Below are 24650 nucleotides of genomic sequence, written 5' to 3'. Positions count from 1 at the left end.
AGATGCAAATCTGCATTGCAATAGAGTGTTGTCACATACATAGCATCTCTTTGCAAGGCATTCAGAAATCCTGAACCGTGGTAGAAAGGGAAGGATTTTATGGATGACTGGCTATTGACCACAGCAAAGGCCTTTTAGCTTGAAATATCTTCTCATATTTGTTAATCAACAGTTTAATGCTGTCTAAAGGATCTGGATGAGGACCTGGATGGCAGCTTGGTGAAATTTCACCATGCACACTGGGTAAACATTTAGGATTAAAGTCAATAGGCCAGATGTGTAAATCTTGTGTGTAAATCCAGGCATTTTCTGCTGCATTATTGCTGTAATCTAATCCCACAACTGGAGAGTCTGTCCCCAGGAGGATCACACTAATGCAAAGGGGGAATCCTCCAGTGACAAAAAAGCTTTTACTCCACTCTCCTGGCCACCACTGCTGGCATAACAGAGAAAAGGGGGCATAGCTGTAGCAAAGGAAACTTCGGCATGACTGTGCTGACCTCTGGTTGCTGTTCTGGCCCCTTAGAGCAGTTAGTAACTGAGAAACTCAGCCAGCCATTATCTTTCTCTAAATTAAGCCAGGGAACCAGCTCTACACATGGTGGCCTAGAACCAGGGGCAGGCAAACATGGCTTTATGCCATCTTTGCAAATCCCAATTGCTGCTGTGTGCAGTTTGGCCAAACCTCAGGATTTGGTCCAGAGTGTTTTGACCTGCAGGGTTTGAAAGAAGGCATCCTTGCAGTACAGCCAGCATTGTATTTTTGCTTCTTTCTTGCTCTATAAACAGTGCAAGTCACATAATATCAGTGAAATGTTGTTTATGAGAAGTATAATAGCTTTCTATGGTTACATTTGAACTTAAATCCACATTCAGATAGCTAAGGATCCTCTTGCTTTCTAGTATGTTACATATGATGAAGGTTTATGTTCAAGACTTTAAGTAAAAAGGGGAGAAACTATATAAATAACACTTCTTTTGTCTGAAGATATTTTAATACATTTGTCTGATCTACTGTTTTTGCAGTAGCTAGAATATAATTTGAATATATTAATATTTTCAGCAACTGTGCTCAGGGAGCACAGTTAATAACTTATGCATGGGTACATAGATATACGTCAGACAGAGGTAATGTTTTTAGCCCTTATGTTGGTAATACTTAGAAACACACAATGAAAAAGCCTGTTCTTTCCTCCTCTTTGTTGTGGGCATGCATTGTGATGGTATGGAGCCAGTGTTCTTTCTGTTGTCTACACAGCCTGGATTCAATAAGCAGTTATATATGCATATTATGACAATGTGGTCAAGGAAACCAGATTTTTTTACCATACCTTCGTGTGCCTGTATAGCATAAAATCTGGTGCTTATTTTTCTTCTCCTCATTCAATATGTTAACATATTTATAATTTGATACAGGTTATGTTCATTTTATAATTAAAATTATAGAGCTAGATGAAAACCCAGCAAGATGTTACTAAATGGAAAATATTTATCTTTTCATACATTACCCATTATGATGCAATGTAAAATCATAAATCTGTGGAATGGCTAACCCACAGCTGAGTGTATGATAGATGTATCCTCTCCTGTGTCACAAGTCCCAACAAGTTACCTCTGTCTCAGAAGCTGGGAGTTTTCCTGTACAGTTCTCAGACCCAGCAACAAGAAGGCACTGGTGCTGTTTTGTCAGAAGCTACCTGTCTCCTCCCCAGCACTTCTGTCAGTTGCTCCATTCCCAGCTCTGAGCCCCACAGGAGAGCTGCGGAGAAGGAGAAGAGCAGCCTGGAGAGAAGTACTCATCAGGGCTGTCTGCTACTGCTAGAAACAGCCTCTGGCAGGGTAAAGAGAAAAGGAGGCTCCGGGGGGATAGAGAAAACCAAAAGTTTGGGAAGGAATGATCGAGAGAAGCTCGGCCTTGCATAGATGCTGCAGGCAGAAGTGGAAAGGGTCCTGCTGTTTCAGATAATCGTCTCACCGATAGCATGCTTATTCAGCCTGATTTCATCCTCAGAATTTAGATGTTCCCGCCTTGCCCCCTCCCTACCATGGCATGTTGCTACACTCAGGGCTGTAAGATGGGTGGCATACAGCTGTTCTGGAACCTCTACGCCATCTGCAAACCCCTTTATGCTGGATATTCCTGAGCTGCTGGTTTCTTCAACTATCTGTCCCTTGACACCTCTGGACTGCCATAAAGGGGCTAAAGCAGAATGCACAATCTGAGCCCCTGTCTCCAGACAGGATTATGCTCCACATTATATTTACCATACATAATACTATATGGTATCTAGTTTTACATTTTAGGTAGATACTGGGTAATGTTGCTCCGTCACATAACTATGATCCATACACTCTCCTAGTGACTGAATGGATCATTCTTTTCTGTACACTGGACTCAGATTACACTTGAATTAATATCTACTGTCCCTAAGAAATTTACAGTTATATCTAGCAGCTGGAAATCGTGCAGGGGCTTCCTGTACAAACACATGTAGTGTGTATTTATCTGGCGTCCAGCACAGTCACAGCCTAAGTTAATCCTCCTCATTAATGAAATTCCTATTGATATTTCAGAAAAACTCCAGATAGCAGGTACGTAGAGATCTGCAAGTCCAACCAGAGGGACAAATATGAGGAATATAAGGATCCAGAGTTGTCTTTTGGCTGAATTCATTTTTTCTCCAGGTCTGAGGTGCAAGGACCAAGGGGCAAGTGCAAAGAAAGCTCACTGTTTACAAGGAATTTAGGCCCAGATTTTTAAAGGTATTTAGGCGTTGCTGCCCTTGGCATTGCAATGCCTAAGAGCCTAAATCTCATTTTTGAAAGGAATTTAGGCACTTAGGAGCTGTTGATGGGATTTTTGCCCCTACGTGCCTAAATTCATTTTGAAATTGAGATTTAGGCTCCTAAATCAGTTAGGTACTGCACCATTGAATGTAGTAACGCTTAAATACCTTAACAAATCTGGGCCTTAGAGACTATGAGAATGAACCATTAAGCACTTTGGTACTGCCTAACTACACATTGGGCAAAGCACACCTGTAGTAGTATTCTGTATATCTGGAGTCTCCTCTTTGCACTGCGGACATTGCATTATCAGAGTTCTGCTGCCACACACAAGCTGCAGCTGAGAACTCATTTAAAGGGTTACTAGAAATGACACAGCAACTCAGATATGGTACACTTCAAGCCCCCTTGCCTACTACTATTCTAAGGAAGCTTACATGAAAGCTTCCAGAGATTTGAGGATTTTTTTCAAGTGTATCTGAAGGAGAGGTTACACAGAAACCTGCAGCCTTCTAGCCAGCTGTTTGACCCTGACCACACTGGAGGCTAAGCTCAGTGCTGTGTAGGAATTAACATGGAAGTACCTCACTTTTGCACATCCCCTAATCCAGGGGTTTGCTGGGGCGTAGTTCAGCCACCAGCACATGCTGGGCAGTTCTGTCTCCTAATTTGCACCCTGGCTGCAACAGTCACTATGGCCATTCTGGCCAGCTTGTGGCAATGAGGGGGAGGGATAGCTCAGTGATGTGAGCATTGGCCTACTAACCCCAAAGTTGTGAGCTCAATCCTTGAAAAGGCCACTTAGGGATCTGGGACAGAAATCAGTACTTGATCCTGCTAGTGAAGGCAGGGGGCTGTACTCAATGACCTTTCAAGGTCCTTTCCAGTCCTAGGAGATAGGTTATATCTCCAATTATTAAATGCCTTTGCCACAACCGCTTCTTGCTCAGCAGGCCTATGTTATGACCCCCTTATCCAGGAGCTCCTTTAGCCTATGGCATAGAGTTGGCATAGCTGGCTGTACAGTGTCTGCAGCTTCCCCTATGCCAGGAAAACTCACCAGGGAGCTGCACTCCAGTGGCAAATCAGCCAGGTACTGTAGCTTTGGATTATCACAATTAGAAACAAATGTAATGAAAAAATAAGCCTTATTTCTTGATCACTTTCAGTTCTAGACATTTGCACAATTACAAACTCGTGGCCTAAACTAGTATTTAATGGGGCTGAGGCAGGAAGCCAGAAATTGTGAGTTTAGCATGACAGAAAATGAACAGTGGATATTTGTAGAGCATCTGAGGCAATTAGGATGGATTCAGCCATGATCACGTGACCCACTGTAACAATCCTGCAAACAGATGGATAGTTGACCCAAGAGGGCCAATGAGCTACCCAAACCCCATGTAAAACTGGGAAGACATGGAAACCTACACAACTTGCAGTTCCTTCAAAAGGTGCATTCTACAGAGGATGCATGGAAAATACCCATTCCAGACATTTCATGCATTTAGTGCAGTGGGCTACATATGTGCATAAAGAATAACCCTCTAGCTAAAGTGAATGGACAAGACAAAGTGTGAGTGGAACAGACAATGCTGACATTATAAATACATTGTTCATGAGGATGTGATATGTAAATAAGTTTAAATAAATCAAAACTCTGGGTGGCATGTATTCACTAGTGCATTTAAGAGAGACCCTCATTCCATTAATATTTGATATCAGAGCTCAAGCACCTGTTATGCTGAGAGGCACATTAAAGCATCTTTCAAATCTGATACAAATTTGTGGATGTATGTTGCACTACTACAGGGGAGGGCAAACTTTTTGGCCTGAGGGCCACATCAGGTTTTGTAAATTGTATGGAGGGTCAGTTAGGGGATAGGGTCGTGGCCCGGTCCCCACCTCCTATCTCCCCCCCCAGGACTTCTGTCCCATCCAATCCCTCTACCCCCGTTCCCTGACGGCCCCTCTGAGATCCCTGCCCCATCCACACACCGTTGCTCACTGTCTTCCCCCAAACTCCCACTGCCCCATCCAACCCCTCCTCTCATTCCTGACGGCCCCCTGGGACCCCTGCCCCATCCAACCACCCCTTCTCCCTGTCCTCTTAGGCCCCTTCTTGGACTTCTGCCCCTGACTGCCCCCTGCCACCCCATCCAACACCCCTTCTTCCTGACTGCCCCCCCAGGACCCCTGCCTCCATTCAACCCCTTATTCCCCCCCAACCCCTAGCCACATCCCTGCCCCCTGACCACCACCATGAACTCCCCTGCCCTCTATCCAACCCCCCCTGCTCCCTGACCCCTTACTGTGCTGCTTGGAGCACAGTGGCTGGCAGTGCTATAGCTGCACCGCCTGGTTGGAGCTGGGCCATGCTGCCACAGCCGCCGCCACCACCACCATGTAGCACGGAGATCGGGTCAGGCTGGCTCTGCAACTGCGCTGCCCCAGGAGCTCACAGCCCTGCTGCCCAGAGCATTGCACCGGCGGCGGAGCAAGCTAAGGCTGCGGGGGCGGGAGGACAGCAGAGAAGGAGCCGTAGTTTGCCCACCCCTGCACTAGTAGCTTGTAGAGGGTTCACATACCATAATCATTGCTCTTAGGCAGACCAATGTGCATAGACCTTCATCCTATCAACAAGCGAGGGAGACTGCAGGACAAAGATTTAGGGATGGATTTGTGGTTTTATTTTTATTTTTTTGGATGGGGGGAACGACACACATTAGTGGGCCAATACACTCATTATTTTCAGTTGTTGGAATCTTAACATGGCATGCCCTATAGAGAACATATATATCTAGCAGTTCACAGAATGGGAAGTGCAGTTGTTCTAAGACCCTTATGAAGCCATTCGCTGCCAACACTTCTTGATCGCAACTCCAAAGAACATCCCATGCCATATAGAACAGAAACATTTGTTCATTATACTAGATAAAAATTATGATTTACTGGCAGGATAAAGCTAAGTTCGTCCTCAGAGCTTTCAAGACGCATTGAAACAGATACATTTTCAAACAGGTTGCTTAAAGTTGAGTTTCCCAATTTGAAAATTTCAGCCAAATGACTACACTTGGGCATTAAGTCAGAAACTGGACATTTTGGAAACATATTCTGGGTCCACATCTTTGCCCCCAATAGGATTATTGCAGTTTCAACACAAAAGGACCATGACTGCACACTGCAACAGGCTAAGGAATGGATAGCAATGAGAGTTTTGCAATTGACTTGAATTATCAGAGGGGTAGCCGTGTTAGTCTGTATCCACAAAAACAATGAGGAGTCCAGTGGCACCTTAACGACTAACAGATTTATTTGGGCATAAACTTTTGTGGGTAAAAAACACACTTCTGAAGAAGTTGTCATTGACCAATGGCACTTTCACCCAGGGGCTAGAGAGGTGATATGTACACTGCACTGCAAGGAGCATGGGGATGTGAAAGCAAAGATAAATACTAACCCAATGGTTCCTTGGGATATTTTCTGAGGGCTGTTGCCTGGCCAGGTATTTCTTTGGTGAGACAACACAGCCCTGCTGGGGAAACTACTATATAAAGCTGTGGTAGCTTACATCTGACTGAAGGGGTCTCACTACCATTTCTGGTATTTTTACATCTGGTATCCTGGGAGACAATATGACTTTCTGAAGTGTAGCAAGGTATCATTTGTTGCTGGCAACTTGAGAAAACTATTGGTATCTGAACAGCAATGCTCATGCCCACTGAAATGCAAAGGGAAAAAAATGGGCTGTGTGAGTTTTTGTATTAGGCAGTATCATATCCCCCTCTCTATGTATGCCAAATCCATCTCCTTCCCCAGAGTTCACAGTTGTTGGGAGAAGAGTAGAGCAGCTGAGAGAGTTAGTGATAGCACTGTCTGGCTGAAGCACTAAGCCGGCTATGAAGGATGAGGATTCTATTATTGAACCCAATGCCAGGGGTTATAGCTGCTTGCTATTTTTCTCACCAGCATATTTAAAATAAACCATTCAAATTATGTACAATTGTGTACAACCTTACTAGTTCACTTGCAGGCCTTCGTGCATGCTTTTCACGTTCTGTTTTGAATGTGTTGTCCAAAGGTGGCCATATGTGATGACTAGGAAAATGGACTAGGAGTCAGGAGATCTAGTATTTAGTTTCTGCATAGACTCTTTGTGTGATTATGGAAATGTCAATAACATCTTAGATACTCAGTCTCCCCACTGGTAAAATGCAGTTAATAATGCTAAACCCACCTTTGAGATCTATGGATGGACAGTTCTATACAAGTGCTGTATATTATTATTAGAGACAAAGTCCACAGCATAATGAAGAAATGTGTGCATTTTTTCTTGCTGACCTAATTTCTCCCCTTACTTTAAAATCTTCCATTGACTGTAATTAAACTTAAGTTAAAAGCTAAGCTCGCAAATCTAGCAAATTTGAGAACTTTTTTAAGTGAATTGGCTTGTTTGTCAAGCTTTCCCAGCTGTGTTTAAATGTGTATTTCTAGGACAGACACATGCTGCAATAGTTCTGTTTCTGTAAGAAGCATCTAGTGTGACTAGTATGTGACATTTGAGCTCAAACTCTACCTTGCTTGACTCACACTAGTATACAGCATTCCTCACAAAACAATCACAGTCCTTTTCTCGTCGATGATAGCCAGAAGCAGTTACAAGGGTGAAGGATATCTATCATGAAAAGTCCAGTGTCAATGTGTTCCCCCAATTTATTTACTGACCTTCAACATAACAGCCATACTCCTGACCCTCATGAGATGGAGCCTAAGGGGAAATGGCACTGAGCACCAATTCCATATCCTGTTGTTCTGTGGTCTAAATTAAGTGCTAATTAATTACCACTGGCATCTTTGGCACTGCTTGTCACATTGGATTTAAGATATCCTTTCACTGTTTAAACAAATAGCTCTATATCTCCAGATAAAATCCCAAGTGTTAAATATTTCCATTTCTTACAAATCTGTATTTAAAAAGTTGACAAATGTGTCTCTGGCCATTGCAGGTAGAATTCAAATAAAAGAACCAGGAATTGGTATTGTCAATTTTGATTAATAGTCCTTCATTAATAAACATCCTGTTATTCAGTTTCCACCTGCAGTTGCTGATGTTGCCTGGAATCAATTAACTCATATAATTTGATTTATTTTACAAAGACATTTTTGGATGTGCTGTGCTGATGATAAAGGTTCTATTCTTGCAGTTCTTGATTCAAGTGAGATTGTTACCGAACTGTTTTTATTTTTTCATGTTTCAAGGAAACGTGGCTTAAAGCATTCTTAAATTACAAAAATTAAACTAATTTAGAAACTTAAAGCCATATTCATATAAAAGTATCTGCTGCCTTCTCGGACATACAGACCCCAAAAGCTTATAGATCCTGGCACCAGGACAGGTTGAGCTCTTTACTAGGCTGGTCTGCTGTACAAGTCAATAGTAAACTAAAAAATAACAGCTTCCAGAGGCAAAAGTTACAAAGCCAGTCAAGGATGTAGTGAGTAGAGCTATTCATATATTTGAGTCTGAATCTATTCTCTTCTGCATAGATTCTTATACCACCTTCCTCACCGTACTATCCAGAACTACACCCACAAAGGGACTTAGACACCTAACTGAGTCCATCATTTAGGTGCCGCTGAGATCCTCAAAACTCCTGCTCAACTGCCACCTAAACCCGGAGGTGCCTAAATTTCTGCCAGTGGGCATGAACAAAGCTGCCCAAGTCCTGATGGTGCTGTTCAGCTCAGCACCTGAGCCCTAGCAAGATTCTCAAACTAGGGGTTCCCTCACCTGTGGGGGCCTGATCCAGTTGGCATCCTCAGAATATACGCCTAATGTGCCCAAAAGGCTGCTCTCACTGTAACCACTATCCCAGTGCTTAGAGTGCTCAGCTGGGATGTAGGAGACCTAGGTTTAAATCTCTGTTCTGCCTGATTTGGAGTAGGGACCAGAACCCTGGTCTAAACAGTAGACTATGGAGTCATTCTCACTCTGCTCCAACAAATATCCAACCATCTGCTGAGGAGGTCATTCACATGGGAAACCTGGGTTCAAGGCAGGCAGAATACGGATTCAAACCTAGGTCTTCTACAGCGCCACAACCAAGTGTAAGCACATACAGCCAGAAGAGGTCTCAACATTTAGGATCCCAAGTAGAATAGAGTAACACATGCCTGTGTTAGGTGCCTAGCTGCCTTTGAGTGGCAGGGCTTAGGGCTACCTCCCTCCTTCAGCATTTCCTACTAGCTAGCCTAGTCAGTTCCCTGCTCAATATCCTGGTTTCTGTGAATCCCATTCTTAGGCACTTAACTCTCCCCATGCATTGTACTGGGAGCCTAGGCTCTAAACTCAGGGTTGTGGATTCCACTAGGTGGGAGGGTGCCTAAAAGTTAGGCATTGCAATGTCTTAATTCCTTTTGTGGAGCTAGCCCCAAGTTTCTTCAAGGAGCATATTGAGCAATGTGTCTAACATCTGTACACATGGTTTGTTCTCTCTCTCATCCTCTCCCCTATGGGGAAAATTGCATTTGCAGTGTTTTATTTTACTAGGGTTTTGGTTTGGGGGTTTCTAAAGGTAAACCCTGCTATTTGTTTATGTTAGAGAAGGCAGGTAAAGATTTGCACCTTGCACTAGGAGCAGTAGGTGGTGAGGTTTGGGAGAGTCCTTAATTCCAGGGGGAGTTTGTTCCACAATTTTGGACCAGCTCCTCAGAAAGCTCTGCCTCCTGCACAGACTGGCTTTAAGCTAATGGTAGAATGTTCCATTGTGCTAAGATGATTAGCCCAAATGTGTAAGCTGTATCCCCTTCAAATATTAATCAGAACCACTTTATGCTCAGTCACAAATAATGAATTAAACACTATACAAGCCAAATATAACAGATGATGTGCAAGTTTGTCACCAGATAAAAATTGCAAGAGGCCCAAGACTTAGTATGACTTCCAAGCCAAATCCTCTGGAGTGGGTCATTTCAAATGTAGGTGCCTAGGGAATTTTTCCTTTGAAAAATGTAAGCACCAAGTGAGTTTAGGTGTCTACAGGGTTTGGCAGGAGTTTTGTGGATTACAATAGGGAATTGGGTGTCTAAATCTGGGTTTAGGCTCCTAAGTAGCTTTGTGGATTCCACCCTTAGTCTCTCTGGGTAGATGTACATTACAATTCAGCACCCATGGCTGGCCCATGCTGGCTGACTCGGGCTCATGGGACTCAGGCTAAGGGGCTGTTTAATTGTGGCATAGACGTTTGGGCTCAGCTGGAGCCCTGGCTCTGGTATGCGGTGAGGGAAGAGAGTGAAATTTTGCAATACATTCCTCTTAAACTCAGGGGAAAGTCAAATGGCCAGAATGAATGTCTTTCTCCAGCTTGCCTCCTGCTTGATCTTTGGGCCAAGTAAGAGCCTATCCTCAGATTTCATTTAGCCATTGTTTTGATTTCATGGTTCCACTGCAGTTTATCCAAGGAAGAACTCAAACTGTAAGGTAGCTAGGGGGATACCCATTTCCCTTAGTGTCATTATCAGCTGCCCTGTTACCATATATGGTACTTGAATGAGCAAAGCTGAAGGCTATTCTGGAGAAGGAGGCAGCACCAAATTCCATATCTTGTGTCCCAGAGCCTCTGAAGAGAAGGGATTTCCCCCAAAGAGTTGTGATTAGCATCTGCAGCTGCAGAGGGAAGGAAGCTATGAAGATTTTGTAGGTTAGGGAACCACTAAGCCTATTTGCAGCTAAAGCAAGCCCTTAAGTATGTCTGAACTATTTCTGACCTCTGTTAGATAGCATATCACACACTATGACTTGGTTTCTCCATCACTGATCTTATACAGTTATTGTTTTGACTTCAACATTTTGGAGCAAATAGGAATTTTAAGCACATTAGTATTTCAGGCTGGTGAAAAAAAGCAGTTTATAACTATATTAATCATTTTAGGTATTTCCTATAATCTCTTAATTATACATTTAAGCCACCTAGTACATTTTGAAAAGCACATACATTGTAATATAATATTTTGGCACTCCACTATAAAGTATAAATCTGAAATACTACGTACATATGCACAGAGAAACCCCTCAAAACATAGTATATGAAGTTAACAAACAGCAATCTAGAGATTCCCTTGACAGTGTTTGCATTTACTTAGCTTCATCAGCTAGTGAATACCACTGCAGTGCAACTGAGCAAATCATCCATAAAGTACATAAATAATGAGGGTTTGTTTGCAATCATAAAATATTGAGAATCCCGATTTATTACTATATTTTAAATTTATCTCCATTGTACTGCAATGAGCTAGCAGTTTAAACAAATTGGACTTATGGTATTGGTATCAAGGGCTCAATTATATTGATTACATTGGTAAATCTCTCAAGATGTGTTAAGTGATGCATAGGCCTCGTACTAGTTGCTTGAACAGAATGAATGTCACCATCTGGGGTGAGTTGGGTCACCCTATAACTGACGTAGTCCCCTGAGAATACAGATTATCCCTGCACGATTACTGTTGCCAATGTCTTAAAATGACTCCCAGAACCAAACTCCATACCTTGGTCATCCTTGTAATACCAAATAATACAATAATGGTCATGAAAAATGGGTAACATTGCTGAGTGGAAGTAAGTTTGCAGTAGAAAGTAATTTTACTATAATATGCTGTATATCAGAAAAGTATGTACCAGAGGCTTTGAATAAAAAGAAAATCTGATAGGCTATCTGTGCATCATTTGGTATACGTACTACCTTCCTAATAGTTCACTACTAGGCTGCAAAAGCCCTGTCAATATGTGCTTATCCACACAGACATTATCACTTTGTAGGACGGCACTTTTATTATCAGGTTATTTTCCAGTACATTTGGCACAGTTAAGGTAAGTATATTAACTTTATTTCCAAATAAAGAAAACAAAGTTGTACTGAATGCCTCAGCCATTGTCAGTGAGTTAAGAACTGACAGGAGGTCCAAGTAATCAACCCTGACTGGTGCACAATTTTCCCCTGGGACATCTGTTCTGATCCTACAATGCGTCTGACTGGCATGGATGTAGAATTACTTTCAGTAAAGATTTTATTTCAAGCTTGGATGATTTCTCCCCAAATATCTTGTCACTAAGGCAAAGTATATAATGCAATACCTGTTGTTGTTTCTTTTTTTTTTTTTTTTTTACTTCTGCAAGTCAGCTTTTGCACTGGGGAAGGAAAGTGTAAAATGCTCAGCTAGAATCAGTGCATCATAAAAATCAAAATGTAATATGTCAACACTGATTAAAAGAAATGCAATATGAACAATCAGGAAACTACCGTGTAAAGCCAGCCCAAAAGCCTGCAACTGTAAAGCAAAGAGATCTGTTAACTAATGATATTCCTAATGCCAGCACACTCAGTATAACAAGCAGTTGAACTATTCCCATAACACAGAGGTGGCCAAACTTTTTGGTCAGAGGGCCACATCTGGGAATAGAAATTGTATGGCAGACCATGAATGCTCACAAAATTGGGGTTGCGGTGCGGAAGGGGGTGAGGGCTCTGGTTGGGGGTATGGGCTCTGGGGTGGGGTCAGAAATGAGTTCAGAGTGCAGGGAGGGGGACGTGGGGTGCAAGGGGGAGAGGGCTCTACCTGAGGGTGCAGGCTCTGGGGTGGGGCTGAGGATGAGGGGCTTGGGATGCAGGAGGGTGCTCCGGGCTGGGATCAAGGGGTTCGGAGGGCAGGAGGGGGATCAGGGCTGGGGCACAGGGTTGGGGCATGGGAGGAGGTTCAGGGTGCAGGCTCCATAGGGTGCTTACCTCAAGCGGCTCCCGGAAGCAGTGGCATGTCTCTTCTCCGGCTCCTATTTGGAGGCACAGGCAGGCTGCTCTGCGTGCTGCCCTGTCCACAGGTGCTGCCCCTGCAGCTTCCATTGGCCATGGTTCCCACTAGGGCGGGGGCAGCATGCAGAGCAGAGTCCCCTGACTGCCCTTATACATAGGAGCCGGAGGGGGCCTTGCTGCTGTTTCTGGGAGCCTCATGGAGCATCCCCCAAACCTACTCCCCAGCTGGAGCACCAGAGCGGAGCAAGCCCCAGACCCCACTCCCCAGCAGTAGCTCAAGGGCCAGATTAAAATGGCTGGCGGGCCGGATTCGGCCCATGGGCTGTAGTTTGCCCATGCCTCCCATAACAGTTTACTTCTGAAGCTACGACGCTACATTTCCATGTGCCTGACTACGTATAGGAAACAGATAATAGCTAATTTTGTAGTATTTACTGGTAAAGTGAATCAATGGAATATGCAGATTTTGACCCACTAAATGGGGTTATAGGAATTTACATATTGGCTCAGACCAATAGTCCATCTAGTCCAGTGATCTATATTTGACAGTAGCCAGTACCAGTTTTCAGAAAAGATGCAAGCCACTGCAATGGACAAGTATAGGATGACCAGACAGCAAATGTGAAAAATTGGGATGGGGTGGGGGGTAATAGGAGCCTATATAAGAAAAATACTCAAAAATTGGGACTGACCCTATAAAATTGGGACATCTGCTCACCCTAGACAAGTAAAGAATAATGTATCCATAAAGGAAGGTTCTTTCTAACTCCAGGGTTTTAGTGGCTGTCCCCAGAAGAATAAGGCAGTATAATCACCTATACATTTTTATCCCCTCTCATGGAACGGTAGAGTTTTCATTATCCATCTACATCTCTAATCGTTTCTTGAATTCTGCCAAAATCTTGGTCTCAATATCTTGTGTCAGCAAGTTCCATAGGTTAATTATGCATGTGCACAATTCTGTAGGTGAGCTATGCCCTGCCTAGTTGAGAGATTACTTTTCTCCCTGTTTACTTGTGCTTACTCCTTGATTACTTTTCTCCACACTTTAGAAGAAGCTGTGGTGCTGTTGACAACAATACCCCCAGAGTAACACTCTGTATCGGTGTAAATTGGTGTAGCTCCATTGCCTTCAGGGAATAGGGCAGGCATTATACCAGCTGAAGATCTATGTTTCAAAAGTGGAGCCATTTGTTTGTTCTAACTATTTTGATTGGTTTTGTTAATGTTCCATCATGTAGTTCCAGGGCCACCCGGGGGGGGGGGGCAAGAGGGGCAATTTGCCCCAGGCCCTGGGAGCAGGGTCCTTCATTTGCTTCGGGGGCCCCGGAAAACTCTAGCGGGGCCAGGGCCCCTGGAGCATCTTCCGCTCCAGGTCTTCGGCAGTAATTTGGCAGTGGGGGGTCCTTCTGCCCTGCCGAAGACCCCAGGCCCCCTGAATTGTCTGGGCAGTCCTGTGTTGCTCTTTAGTCATATTATATTTTGCCCAGTCACTGCAAGAGTGGCCGAATCAGGCTGTTAAAATTAACTTTTTTATCTAATTTAAAATAAATAGTAAATAACATTGCCAAAATCAGTTTCTCCAAAAGCAGAGACACCCTCCTCCCTCCAACATTTGAGTCAAGGTAGAGGTTTCAGTAGCCATATAGGGCTGATGACACAAAGTTGAACAGTTCTGATTCCATCTAATACACACTAGCCAACTTACGACAATATATAGTGACTTATCAATACTAAATAATTTCCTTTGGGAAAATGTAAACTGATTTACCTTTATAGATTTTGGTGTATGTTTCAGTGAGAACATTTTTCCATTTTAATCAGTGTCACCAATGGGAAAGATTTGCCTGTTTCTTAGTCACTCATGTGTTTGAAGGGGTTGGCACATCCACCATGACTCCCAAACTTCAAAATCAATAATAATTTTACAGCCAGTGTCTGAAAACTGTAAGTTTACATAGAACTGGAGAGCTATGTTCACTATACAGTAATGACCTTAACTGTACAGTTGTCCTGCAGTCAATTACATCGCTTCCAGTTCCAGTTACCATGGCAACAGCCAAAGCACACATTTTTAAAAGTATTTTTGCTTATATAGCTGTCCTTGATATTAGAGTTTTCCAATCAGATACTTTACTGTTTTAATACATCACTAATTCTTTTCATTATTAATAATAACGAGGAGATCTGTATTTTCAATATGAGTTTCTTTTGGCTTGCGATCTTAAAGAATATAAAACATTCTTTGAATTAGCAATTCAGCTGACTTTTTAGAGGAAAAAAACCTAGCACAGCATAAGGCTCAACAATTTTTTTGACGAGGTTCCAACATCTGTAGCACTGGATTATAGATTGTTTCTAAAATAATCTTAAATGGATGGGTCATTGCTCCTTCCATTTGGGCTTGACAAAAAGTAGCTCTGGCATTTCCTTTCCCTTTTTATGTTGTCGGCTGTATATCATGTTTTCTGCTCTTGCCAAAAATGAATTCTTGCCCATTTTACTTTTTTTTTTTTTTTTAATAAACTGAATTTCACTTCACAACTACAGGAGTAATTTACACTGTGGATACAATACAGCAACCATAATTTCATTGATTAATAATTTTTATTTTGAAAGAAAAAGGTATAAAGCTACAAGTCAATTAGTTTCCTCAGATTGTACTGAATTAAATAGCATTTAAAATTGCCTTTCAAATAAGAGTTACTTTTTCTCTGGGTCTAGTTTATATCAGACCATTTAAACAATTTACAATTGTTTATACCTCAGACCAGGCTGAAAAGTAGTTTGTATTTTTGGTGATGATATTCACAAGTCAGCAATACAGCCACTATTATACAAAAAAGTTTCTACTTCAGATTTTATTATTCATTAATCTTACATTAGTGCTGAGAGGTCCATCTAAAATGAATGCTGCCCGTGCCATATTTTGTACACAAACATAGTGAGAGACAGTGATTGCCCCAAAGCACATAAGAATGGCCATACTGGATCAGACCAATGGGTCAGCTAGTCCAGTATCTTGTCTTCTGACAGTTGCCAGTGCCAGATGCTTCAGAGGGAATGAATAGAACAGAACAATAATCCAGTGATCCATCCCGTCATCCAGTCTCAGCTTCTGGCAGTCAGAAGTTTATGGACACCCAGATCATGGGGTTGTGTCCCTACCCATCTTGGGTAATAGCTATTGATGGTCCTATCCTCCATGTACTTAGTTAATTCTGTTTTGAACCCATTCATATTTTTGGCCTTCACAACATCCCCTGGCAATAAGTTCCACGAGTTGACTGTGTGTTGCATGAAGCAGGACTTCCTTATGTTTGTTGCAAACCTGCTACCCCAGTTCTTGTGTTATGTGAAGGGGTAAATAACACTTCTCCATTCATTTTCTCCACACCATTCTATCATATCCCTCTTCTTCATCTGTGAGATGAACAGACCCAGTCTTTTTAATCTCTCCTCAGATGGAAGATGTTTCATGCCCCTAGTAATTTTTGTTGACCTTTTCTGTACCTTTTCCGATTCTAATATATCTTTTATGAATTGGGGTGACCAGAACTGCACACAGTATTTCAGGTGTGGGTGTACTATGGCTTTATGAAGTGGCATTATAACATTTTCTTTCTTATTATCTAGCCCTTTCCTAATGGTTCCCAACATTCTGTTAGATTTATTTTATTGCTGCAGATTATTCTCAGAAAACTATCCACAATGACTGAACTTACAATCTACAGAGGCAAGACAGACAAACCATGGGCAGGGAAAGAGATTCAGAGAGGTAAAGTGACTTGCCCAAGGTCCCACAGCAGGTCTGTGAGAGAGTTTGAAATAAAACTCAAGTCGCCTGATGTGTGGTCCAGTGCCCCTGTCCACCGGACCTTAAGATTATGACACCACTAGTTATTTATGTAGGCCTTAAACGGATCTTTGTGTTCAGGGATGTGGCCCAGGAAGAGCCCAGGGAGTCATTCTGCCTTAGAGAAACAGTGTTCCTTCCTGGGCATTTGGAGGCAGCACTTCTGCTACTACACATCTTAAGAGGTTGCAATATACTATCCCCTATGTGGTGGTCTGCAACTGCAGGCTGATGCCATGTGGAGACTGAGCCAGGGAGAGAGCAGTACTAAAATATTCAGGGCTAGATAGACAAAAGGGACTGAGGCCCAAGCACCTATACAATTCATGGGGAGAATTAGGTGGCTAAGAATGGGATTCACAAAAGCTAGCACTCTGAGCAGGAAACCATCTCAGGTAGCCAAAAGCAAATGCCGAGGAGAGGGGTGTGACCTATGCCTTGCCTGTCAAAGAGACTTAGGCACCTAAGTCCAGGTCAGAGAGAGATGCCTGTCACCACTCAGGATTCCCAGCTGTGAACCCTCTCCTGAAGTCAGCTGTCCAAGCCCTTTTTTGCAAAAAAGGGGGGTGGGGTGTTTTACCCTTTATATCCTTTAGTCCAGTGGTTAGAGCACTCACTGAGGATGTGGGCTACCTGGGATCAGATTTCCCCTGCCTCCCATGTCTGTGTTGAACATAGGTCTTCCACATTACAGGTGAGTGTCTTAGCTTTGGGGTTACAGGGTACCCTGGGGTAGAGCACTTTTGAAGGTGTTCCACTTTGTATGACTAATTAAATTATTCATTGAGCCAGAGAAAAAGTAAGAATGGCTGTAAAACCCAGTGGTTAGGACACTGCTCTGGGCTGTAGAAGACCCAAGTTCATCTCTCTGTCCACTGAATTGTTAAGTATTTTATACCATATAGAACAGCTTCAATAGTAGAGGTTCAAAGAGCTCTTCCTATTATATCCTATAGCCCAGTGATTAGGGCACTTGCTTCCCTTGAGGGAGACTTGTCTTCAAGTTACTGCTCCACATTGGTCAGAGGCTGGGATATGCTGAGTAAGTGGTCTAACCACTGGACGAAAGGTTATAAGGGGAGTTCCAGCTCCGTCTCCATCCACACTTGTTGGTGCAAGGTCCAATCTGGTAGGCGGCCTCTGAGCATACCTACCGGATTGGGCTCCCAGGGAAGAAGGCAGGGCAATGCCTAGATTAGGGATCCCACTAGGGCTTAGATGTGAGCTAGGCACCCCACCATCAGAATTTATCTGGAAGTGCACATGCTCAGTAGACACCCTGGGGACTATATTAACGGAAATTTTGGCACCAAGTGACTTTAGGTGCTTACAGAATTACCAGGGTTTTGAAGATTTAGGCACCTAAGTAGAAGTTAGGTGCCCAAATCCCTTTTGTGGATCTAGCCCTGAGTTACCTCTCCCAATAACCTACATGTCTGATTTAAAGCCCATTGCAAATCAGTGAAAGTCTTTCCAATGGCTACACTAGGCTTTGGATTAGGCCATAAAGCCCAGGTCCTCAAAAGTATTTGATATCAATTGGAGTTAGGTGCTTAAATAACGTTGAGTGGTTGGGCTTGTGGTCTTCTTCTTCTCTCTTCATGCCATTGTCTTCTCCCTACCATTCTCTTTCCTCCCAGGCAACTAGATATTTTCTTCAACCCCATTCCTACCTCAGCTCAACTCTCGCTCTCTTCAAATAACTACTCAGTTTCCTCTTTACCTCAAACTTTTTCTCTTCGGACACTATTGGTGATAGTCACATCACATGGTGATGCCTCATCACTTACCCCTCACCCTGACACTCATCCTCCTATTCATCCGCCCCAGCTCCTTGGCCTGCCCACCACATTTAGCCTCTGTCATTCCACACAATTCATGCACTTCAGTCACCTAATCACCGCTGTTGACTCACACTCCACTTATTTACTGTTACTCTCTGACCCCCTCCCTAACCCCATTTATCCTCTCTTTCACTCCCTCTTCACTGCTCCACTTCCTATCTCACTCCCTCCAAGTCCAGTCAAAATCATCTTCCTTGCTCATGACTTGGAATGTGTTACTCCCTGCTCAAATCTCTACCCTGGCTACCACTAACCTGTCAAAGCACGTGTAAAATTCTTGTCCTTGCTGTAGAGACTCTGCACATCTCTATCCCTGCCTAGAACTCTGCTCTTGATTCTTCTCACATCTTACCTCACCCCTTTGCTCCCACAAGGATGGCAGCCTGCCAGAATTGTGCAAAGTAACTTCCTTGAGGCCAAGGATCTGGCTCTGGCTTTTCATGTCTTACAGCATAAAACAATGTTGGCACTTAAGAAATAATAATTGGCTTAGAAATTTACTAGGTTAGAAGCCAATATTGTAGCTTGTTCCTTCATGTGAACATTAGTGTTTAGCTTTGCATATTTGCGGGATGATTTCATATTTTAATAATAAGCATATCATCTTACTCGATAACCACAGTAAGCACTAGAATGCTTACCCCTCAAAATATACAAGATAGGCGTATTGCACATGACTTTTTCCTGGGTGAAATGGATCCTCATATATTTGCTAATATAATGTTGCATACACTGATCTTGCAAAGATTACTTATGCATATAATTTTTAATCCTATGAACAGTCCAGATGAAGTCATTGGGACTATTCATGTGCTTAAAGTTAAGCACATGAACAAATAAATCTTTGTAGGATCAGGGCCTTATTAATCACCTGATAACTGCTTGAGTGGTATTAGGAAAAAAAACTATTTGAAGCAATAAATAACTACGATAAAATGTATGACAGTGATCAGATGCTCATACTTACTCAGTTGGCACCAAAGCTGTTACAAGTAGTTTTTCTTCCTAACTTCTGAGACATTCCGAACCCCTCCCTGAGAAGAACAATGCTATGTTAACATTGCCATAGTGGAAAATATAATGTATTCTTTTTTCATTTATAATAAAGATGTTATACTTTAAGGAACTAATAAGATGTTCTGATTAGTGCCATATGGAGAGTGCTTTGTGTAATGGACACCACAGCTACACATATGAGACAGAACTACAGTAATGCTTCCTATTTATACATGCAAAAAACCTTAAATGAGTGTTTGTGTTTAGGGAATGTGGTAAACTACAAGATTGGCAGGGTTCCACTACAAAATAGTCTTCACTGCATGACCCACCCACTAACAGGAGAGAAATCTTTCTCTAAGGAATGGAATAGATGATGTCTCATGCAGCTTTTGCCACCGTTAGCGTAGCTTACTGTCGCTTTTGCAAAAAGTATTTAGAAACAGAAGAATTTGTGCTTTTTTAATTTTTAGTATTTTTAAAAGATACGTCTGATGAAGAAGGAAAGAGAGAGAATGAAACAGTACTAGACAGTACTTTTTCCCCAAAATGTTTACTCTGATTCTTAAGCCACTTCTTTCAGAATGACAAAAAGTCTTAAAACTATTCTGTTGTTAAGTGTTCATAAATGAAAAGCAGATCAGTGCAGAGTTAAGTTTTGAAGGCACCTTTAGTCTGCATTCGTGGGTAGGGGCTGACTATAATTTATTCTATTAAAAATGCATATATTAGACTCTTTCCACTGTACTACATTTTACATATTTTTAAAGAAAACAGATTTCTATTCACTGAGGTTCTCCAGGAAAGAATATCAGACATGCTGGAGTTTTGCTTTCATAAGGACTGTTCCAAAGCCCACTGAAGTCAATTGGAGTCTTTCCATTAACCTCATTGGGCTTTGGGGCTGACCCCTAGTGTAAGTTACAGTTCTTAAGCAGTTCTTTAAAAGACTATTCCATTCTCTGACTAGACAGTATTTTTCAAGATTATAGGCCAAGTCGCCAAGTGGTGTAAATCCACTGAGTGATGTGGAACTATGCTAATTTGCATCATGTGAGGATCTGGCCCAGTGAACCAAATTTTCAGAAATGGCGACCTAAACTTTATCCACTAAATCTGTGTTGTTCTTAAATCAGACTTCTTGATTCTTAAGGTCTTCTCTGTAAGGATGCATGATTATCAACATTTAATATTAATATTGTAGCAAACAGCTTCATAAATTATATGGAAAACCAGTATGTCTAATGCTGTAATCCTGAGCATTATTTTCCAAAGCCTTTAATTAAGATGTAGGGTCTTACTTTCTTTTAGGAAGCCTTATGTCAGGATAGACATGTCATACATACTGATATAGTTTACCCTTCTCAAAGTATCTTTTCATTCCTGCACTAACTAGGTTGAGATTGGTAGAAGTGGCAAAATTTCATGTGGTCTTTCATTTAATTTTTCCATGCACACCAACACTGCACCAGTACAGGAACTTGTGCTAACAGAAGTAGGCAGATTCCTTCCAGGAGCCTCCCAACAAATCTGACTGTTTCCCAACCCTCAGGGCCTGATATTCATTCCCAGTGTCTAAATGCACATAATGGGATAGTGTGCATCCAGCCATGAGTGCACACAAACAAAAAAGAAAAGGACTACATACAGTAGTTGTGTAATTGTGCACTCCTACCTGAACACTGAAATTCAGGCCCTAGATCGCAACCCAATAAAGGTTTTGCTGTCTACACATAAAATTGCTTTAATCATTTGTCATGTTGCCAGAGAGAACTCCTGTTCTCTCCCCACTTTTTTTCTTTTCTTTTTTCCTTTTTTTATTATTATTTTTATATATATAATTTAACCAAATAAACATTACTGATATAAGAATCAATAAAATGTGTTTCTCTGCTTCAAATGCAACAGTGCCTCCTTTGACATCCCTCATCTTTCCTTTTGTCAACAGGATAGCAGCCAAGGAATCCGTGAATCTTATGACAACACAAAGCTTAGGAATTGTATTTGGACCAACACTCCTTAGACCTGAAAAGGAGACAGGGAACATGGCAGTACACATGCTGTACCAAAACCAGATAGTTGAACTTATGTTAAGTGAGTACAATAAGATCTTCAGCTCTGAGGAAGACTGACAGACAGGGCCTGTTATTGAAAATGTTCACATCTGTCTTGATGTCTAATATTTTTACATTTCTGTAAACATATTTCTGAAATATTTCTTTTTCTTTCAAGTGACAGATGCCTCATTTTGTGAAAACTTAATGATGATTTTGTGTTTAATTTTCAAACATTGGAATAAAAAATACTGTCAACATTTGCTATATGTATTCTACATTAACCGTTTGAGAGTTTCATTCTGCTACAACTCCAGGGCTCATTTTTCATCCCATTATTTTCAAGATGGGTATATCGAATATGGTCAAAAACATAGGAAGTGTTGCTTACCAGCATATACAATGGCACAACAAGATAAACAGTAATGCAGGTTAATGGTTTTAAAAATATATTAAAAGCAATGAAATTGAAACAGACATGTTTTATCATTCATAACCAATTTTGGGTGTAAATATAACATACCTTTTCCCTTTGATTTACAGTGAAAGTTATGGAGACATGTTGAATAGTAATTTTTCCCCGAGTAAAAGTGACAGTTCAAAACAGTTTCCAATGAATATGTTTAAAGAAAGAGAAAGAAAGCAAGCTGCACTTATTGCAGTATTATAAACATTCTGTCTAAAAAATTAGACACAAAGTTAAAGCCTAAACATTTTGTCCTTAAATGCTGTACTTGGAATTTAGAAATTGCATGACTGCTCATTTTTAATGTAACTTCCATTTTGATTCTTCATCGCATTGTACATCTTCCCTCGTTCCCTAGCTATGTCATGTTATGCAGAATTTTTATTATGCTCCTGAGGATGCTTTATTGGTGAACTACATTAAATTCATCTAGAAAGAACTTTTAAAAAAAGCCTTTTTGTATGCCCTTAGGATTACTTGGCTAGCCTTGAATCAATTTATGCATTTGATGGTTAGTTTCAGTTGTCATGGATAAACAAAAGGGTAACTGTCTAGAATATATCAAATATTGTTTTATTTTGAAATATATGTTTCCAGCTATAAACATCTTCTACCCTGTTTTGTAAAAGTATTCTGCTGATAAAATGTACACTTATGTTTAACAGCTTTTTAATCAAGTTCAAAGAGAATAAATAAAACTAATCCAGTGTGGTAAAGAGACTGTCTGGTTATCGATTTTTCATAAAATGAAAAATAAACTATGTAAATAAAATGTGTGAAACAAAGATCTAGAAGCAAATATTTAAAGCAATTAAAGACCCCAAAACACAGGATTAATGCATAGATCTGCTGTTCATGAGAGATATGTCTCAAGTATCACCCTTAACAGGTCAGGAATTATGCTGGCTTTGTTCAACAGCATTTTACAAAATACCAAGTTGTTAAGCAGAAGGGGTTGCGCCTTCGAGTGATCATCTATGAGAATAAATGTATAACGATGGTGCTGCATCATTAAATAAGCACAGCAACGTACCAGATACTGTTTATAGGACTGGAAGAATGATGGTCAGAAATTCAGTGTATTCCTTAATAAACACCATTCACATTACAGCCCCATGAGTGTTCACAGTCACTGAAGTAATTCCCAGTATTATTGGCAGTGAAATGTTCATATGTTACTTGGAGCCTGTAAGAGTCAGAAGAAGTTATTCTTAAAAATACAAACAAAAGTTTTCCCTGGAGCATAGAGGTTTCCCTTAACTGTGTGGATGTGAAGTCTGCACATTTGTTGATTCCTGACTTAAAAGATAGCACTGTAATGTCTGCAGCGCTATCTGTGTAACTACTCATCTGGGTCCCAACCCTTTAGTATCTGAATAGAGCAGAGTCTATCTCTTCCTTTTAGACCTTGCACACGATTCCATTTTTATTCCCCATCCCATTTAACAACCACATGAATCCACTGGGGGAAATTATTGACTCAAAAGCCAACCACACTCAAACACTCAGCTCCATAGCCCCATGCCTACTTGAGAGCAGCTCCTCAGGATGAAAAGCTGCTGTTGCTGAAACCAGCAACACAGAGATAACAGTAGAAAGAAAAGAATGTTGGAAGTCATGATGACAACTCTGACTTCACCCTCTATTGAAGGAGTTTGTTCTCAATTAATCAAGTAAGGTCACAGCTTTGTAGTCCTAAAAGGACTCCTGGATAGATATGGCTACAGCTTTCAAAACACCTTCTCATCAGTGGCTGGCCAGCAGGCTGGAGCAAACACTGTCCTCTTATGATTTGGCCACAATGATCTAGATCTTCATGTCCTCCAGGCTGGATTACAACAACTCATTGGGCCTATTTCTCCACTGCTTTGCTCCTTGTGCTGTTGTTTAACACCGTGTAAGTGGATACAAAGCCCCTCTGATTTGGCAGCATGTGAGACCCACTTTTCACTAACCTTTACTATGACTAAGTGACTACACAAGGTGCAAGGAAGTGGCAAACTGGGGATGGTTTTCCAATGCAGCAGCCTGGCCCCTGAATGACCCTGATCACTAGAACCACATCACTGTTCTCTGTGCTGCACACTGGCTATCAGGTCACGTACAAGATCTCAATTCTGATCTTTTAGACCCTGAATGACATGCTATCTACAGACCACTCTCTCTCAGACCACAGACTTCCCCATGTATAACGCAAGAGTCAAATTCATGCCTGACAGAGCTTTCTCTGCAGCTGGCCCAAGAGCATGAAATTGTTTCTTCCAGAATGAGCCCATCCACAGAAAAAGGCAGTCAAAAGAATAAGCAGAAGAGTATAATCAGCAGTGTCAAAAGCATCAAAGAAGTGAAGAAGGATAAAGAGCAGAGGCCTTAATATTTCTCCAGGAAGGCTGTCAACAGGATTTTTTCTGTACAGAGCATCCTGGGATAGCAAGGCAGCCAAACACAGCAGCCTTTGTACTGTGACTACCATGGCTTATAGGAAGATCAGCGAACCCAAGTAAATTTCTAAGAATGAAGATCATGAGTGTCTTTTTTTCCCCCTTTTATAAATACATTTTGTCATTTGTTGTTAAATTTCCTATTAAACTAGCTGCAGAGCAGGCAACATATTCCAGCTGGTCTGTATGGGCATTCCATGCATCAACAAAGCCAAAGATTCCTTCACAAGAGATATCCTGTTCATTCCAAGGCATTCAGAGGGTTAAGTTCATCAATTAGTTCACAGCCTATGGACCCTGGGTCATTTACTACATGCCCCCAATTCACCGCAAGAGCAGCTGCATCCTGTGCAGAGCCTTGTCACAGAGGGCCCTATCCCCACCCCCACAGGCCCAGCGCCTTACC

The 24650-nt window shown here is 41.7% G+C and overlaps 1 protein-coding gene across 5 annotated transcripts in view; it reads left to right on the top strand.

Annotated features, from left to right (window-relative positions):
- The window catches only part of ARHGAP15 (Rho GTPase activating protein 15), a 457670-nt gene extending 435151 nt beyond the window's left edge, over positions 1–22519 (top strand). For all 5 annotated transcript variants that reach the window (XM_050969300.1, XM_050969301.1, XM_050969297.1 and 2 more), the window contains one exon: positions 21232–22519. In XM_050969300.1, coding sequence (XP_050825257.1) covers positions 21232–21415 — 184 coding nt within the window. In that variant the 3' untranslated portion in view covers positions 21416–22519. The remainder of the gene's footprint in view (positions 1–21231) is intronic.
- The last annotated feature ends 2131 nt before the right edge of the window (positions 22520–24650 follow it).

The sequence above is a fragment of the Gopherus flavomarginatus genome, chromosome 10 (genome assembly GCF_025201925.1).
Source record: "Gopherus flavomarginatus isolate rGopFla2 chromosome 10, rGopFla2.mat.asm, whole genome shotgun sequence".
In the NCBI taxonomy this organism is placed as follows: domain Eukaryota; kingdom Metazoa; phylum Chordata; order Testudines; family Testudinidae; genus Gopherus; species Gopherus flavomarginatus.
The sequence above is the reverse complement of the archived record's forward strand: the minus strand, read 5'-3'. Positions and strand labels throughout refer to the sequence as shown.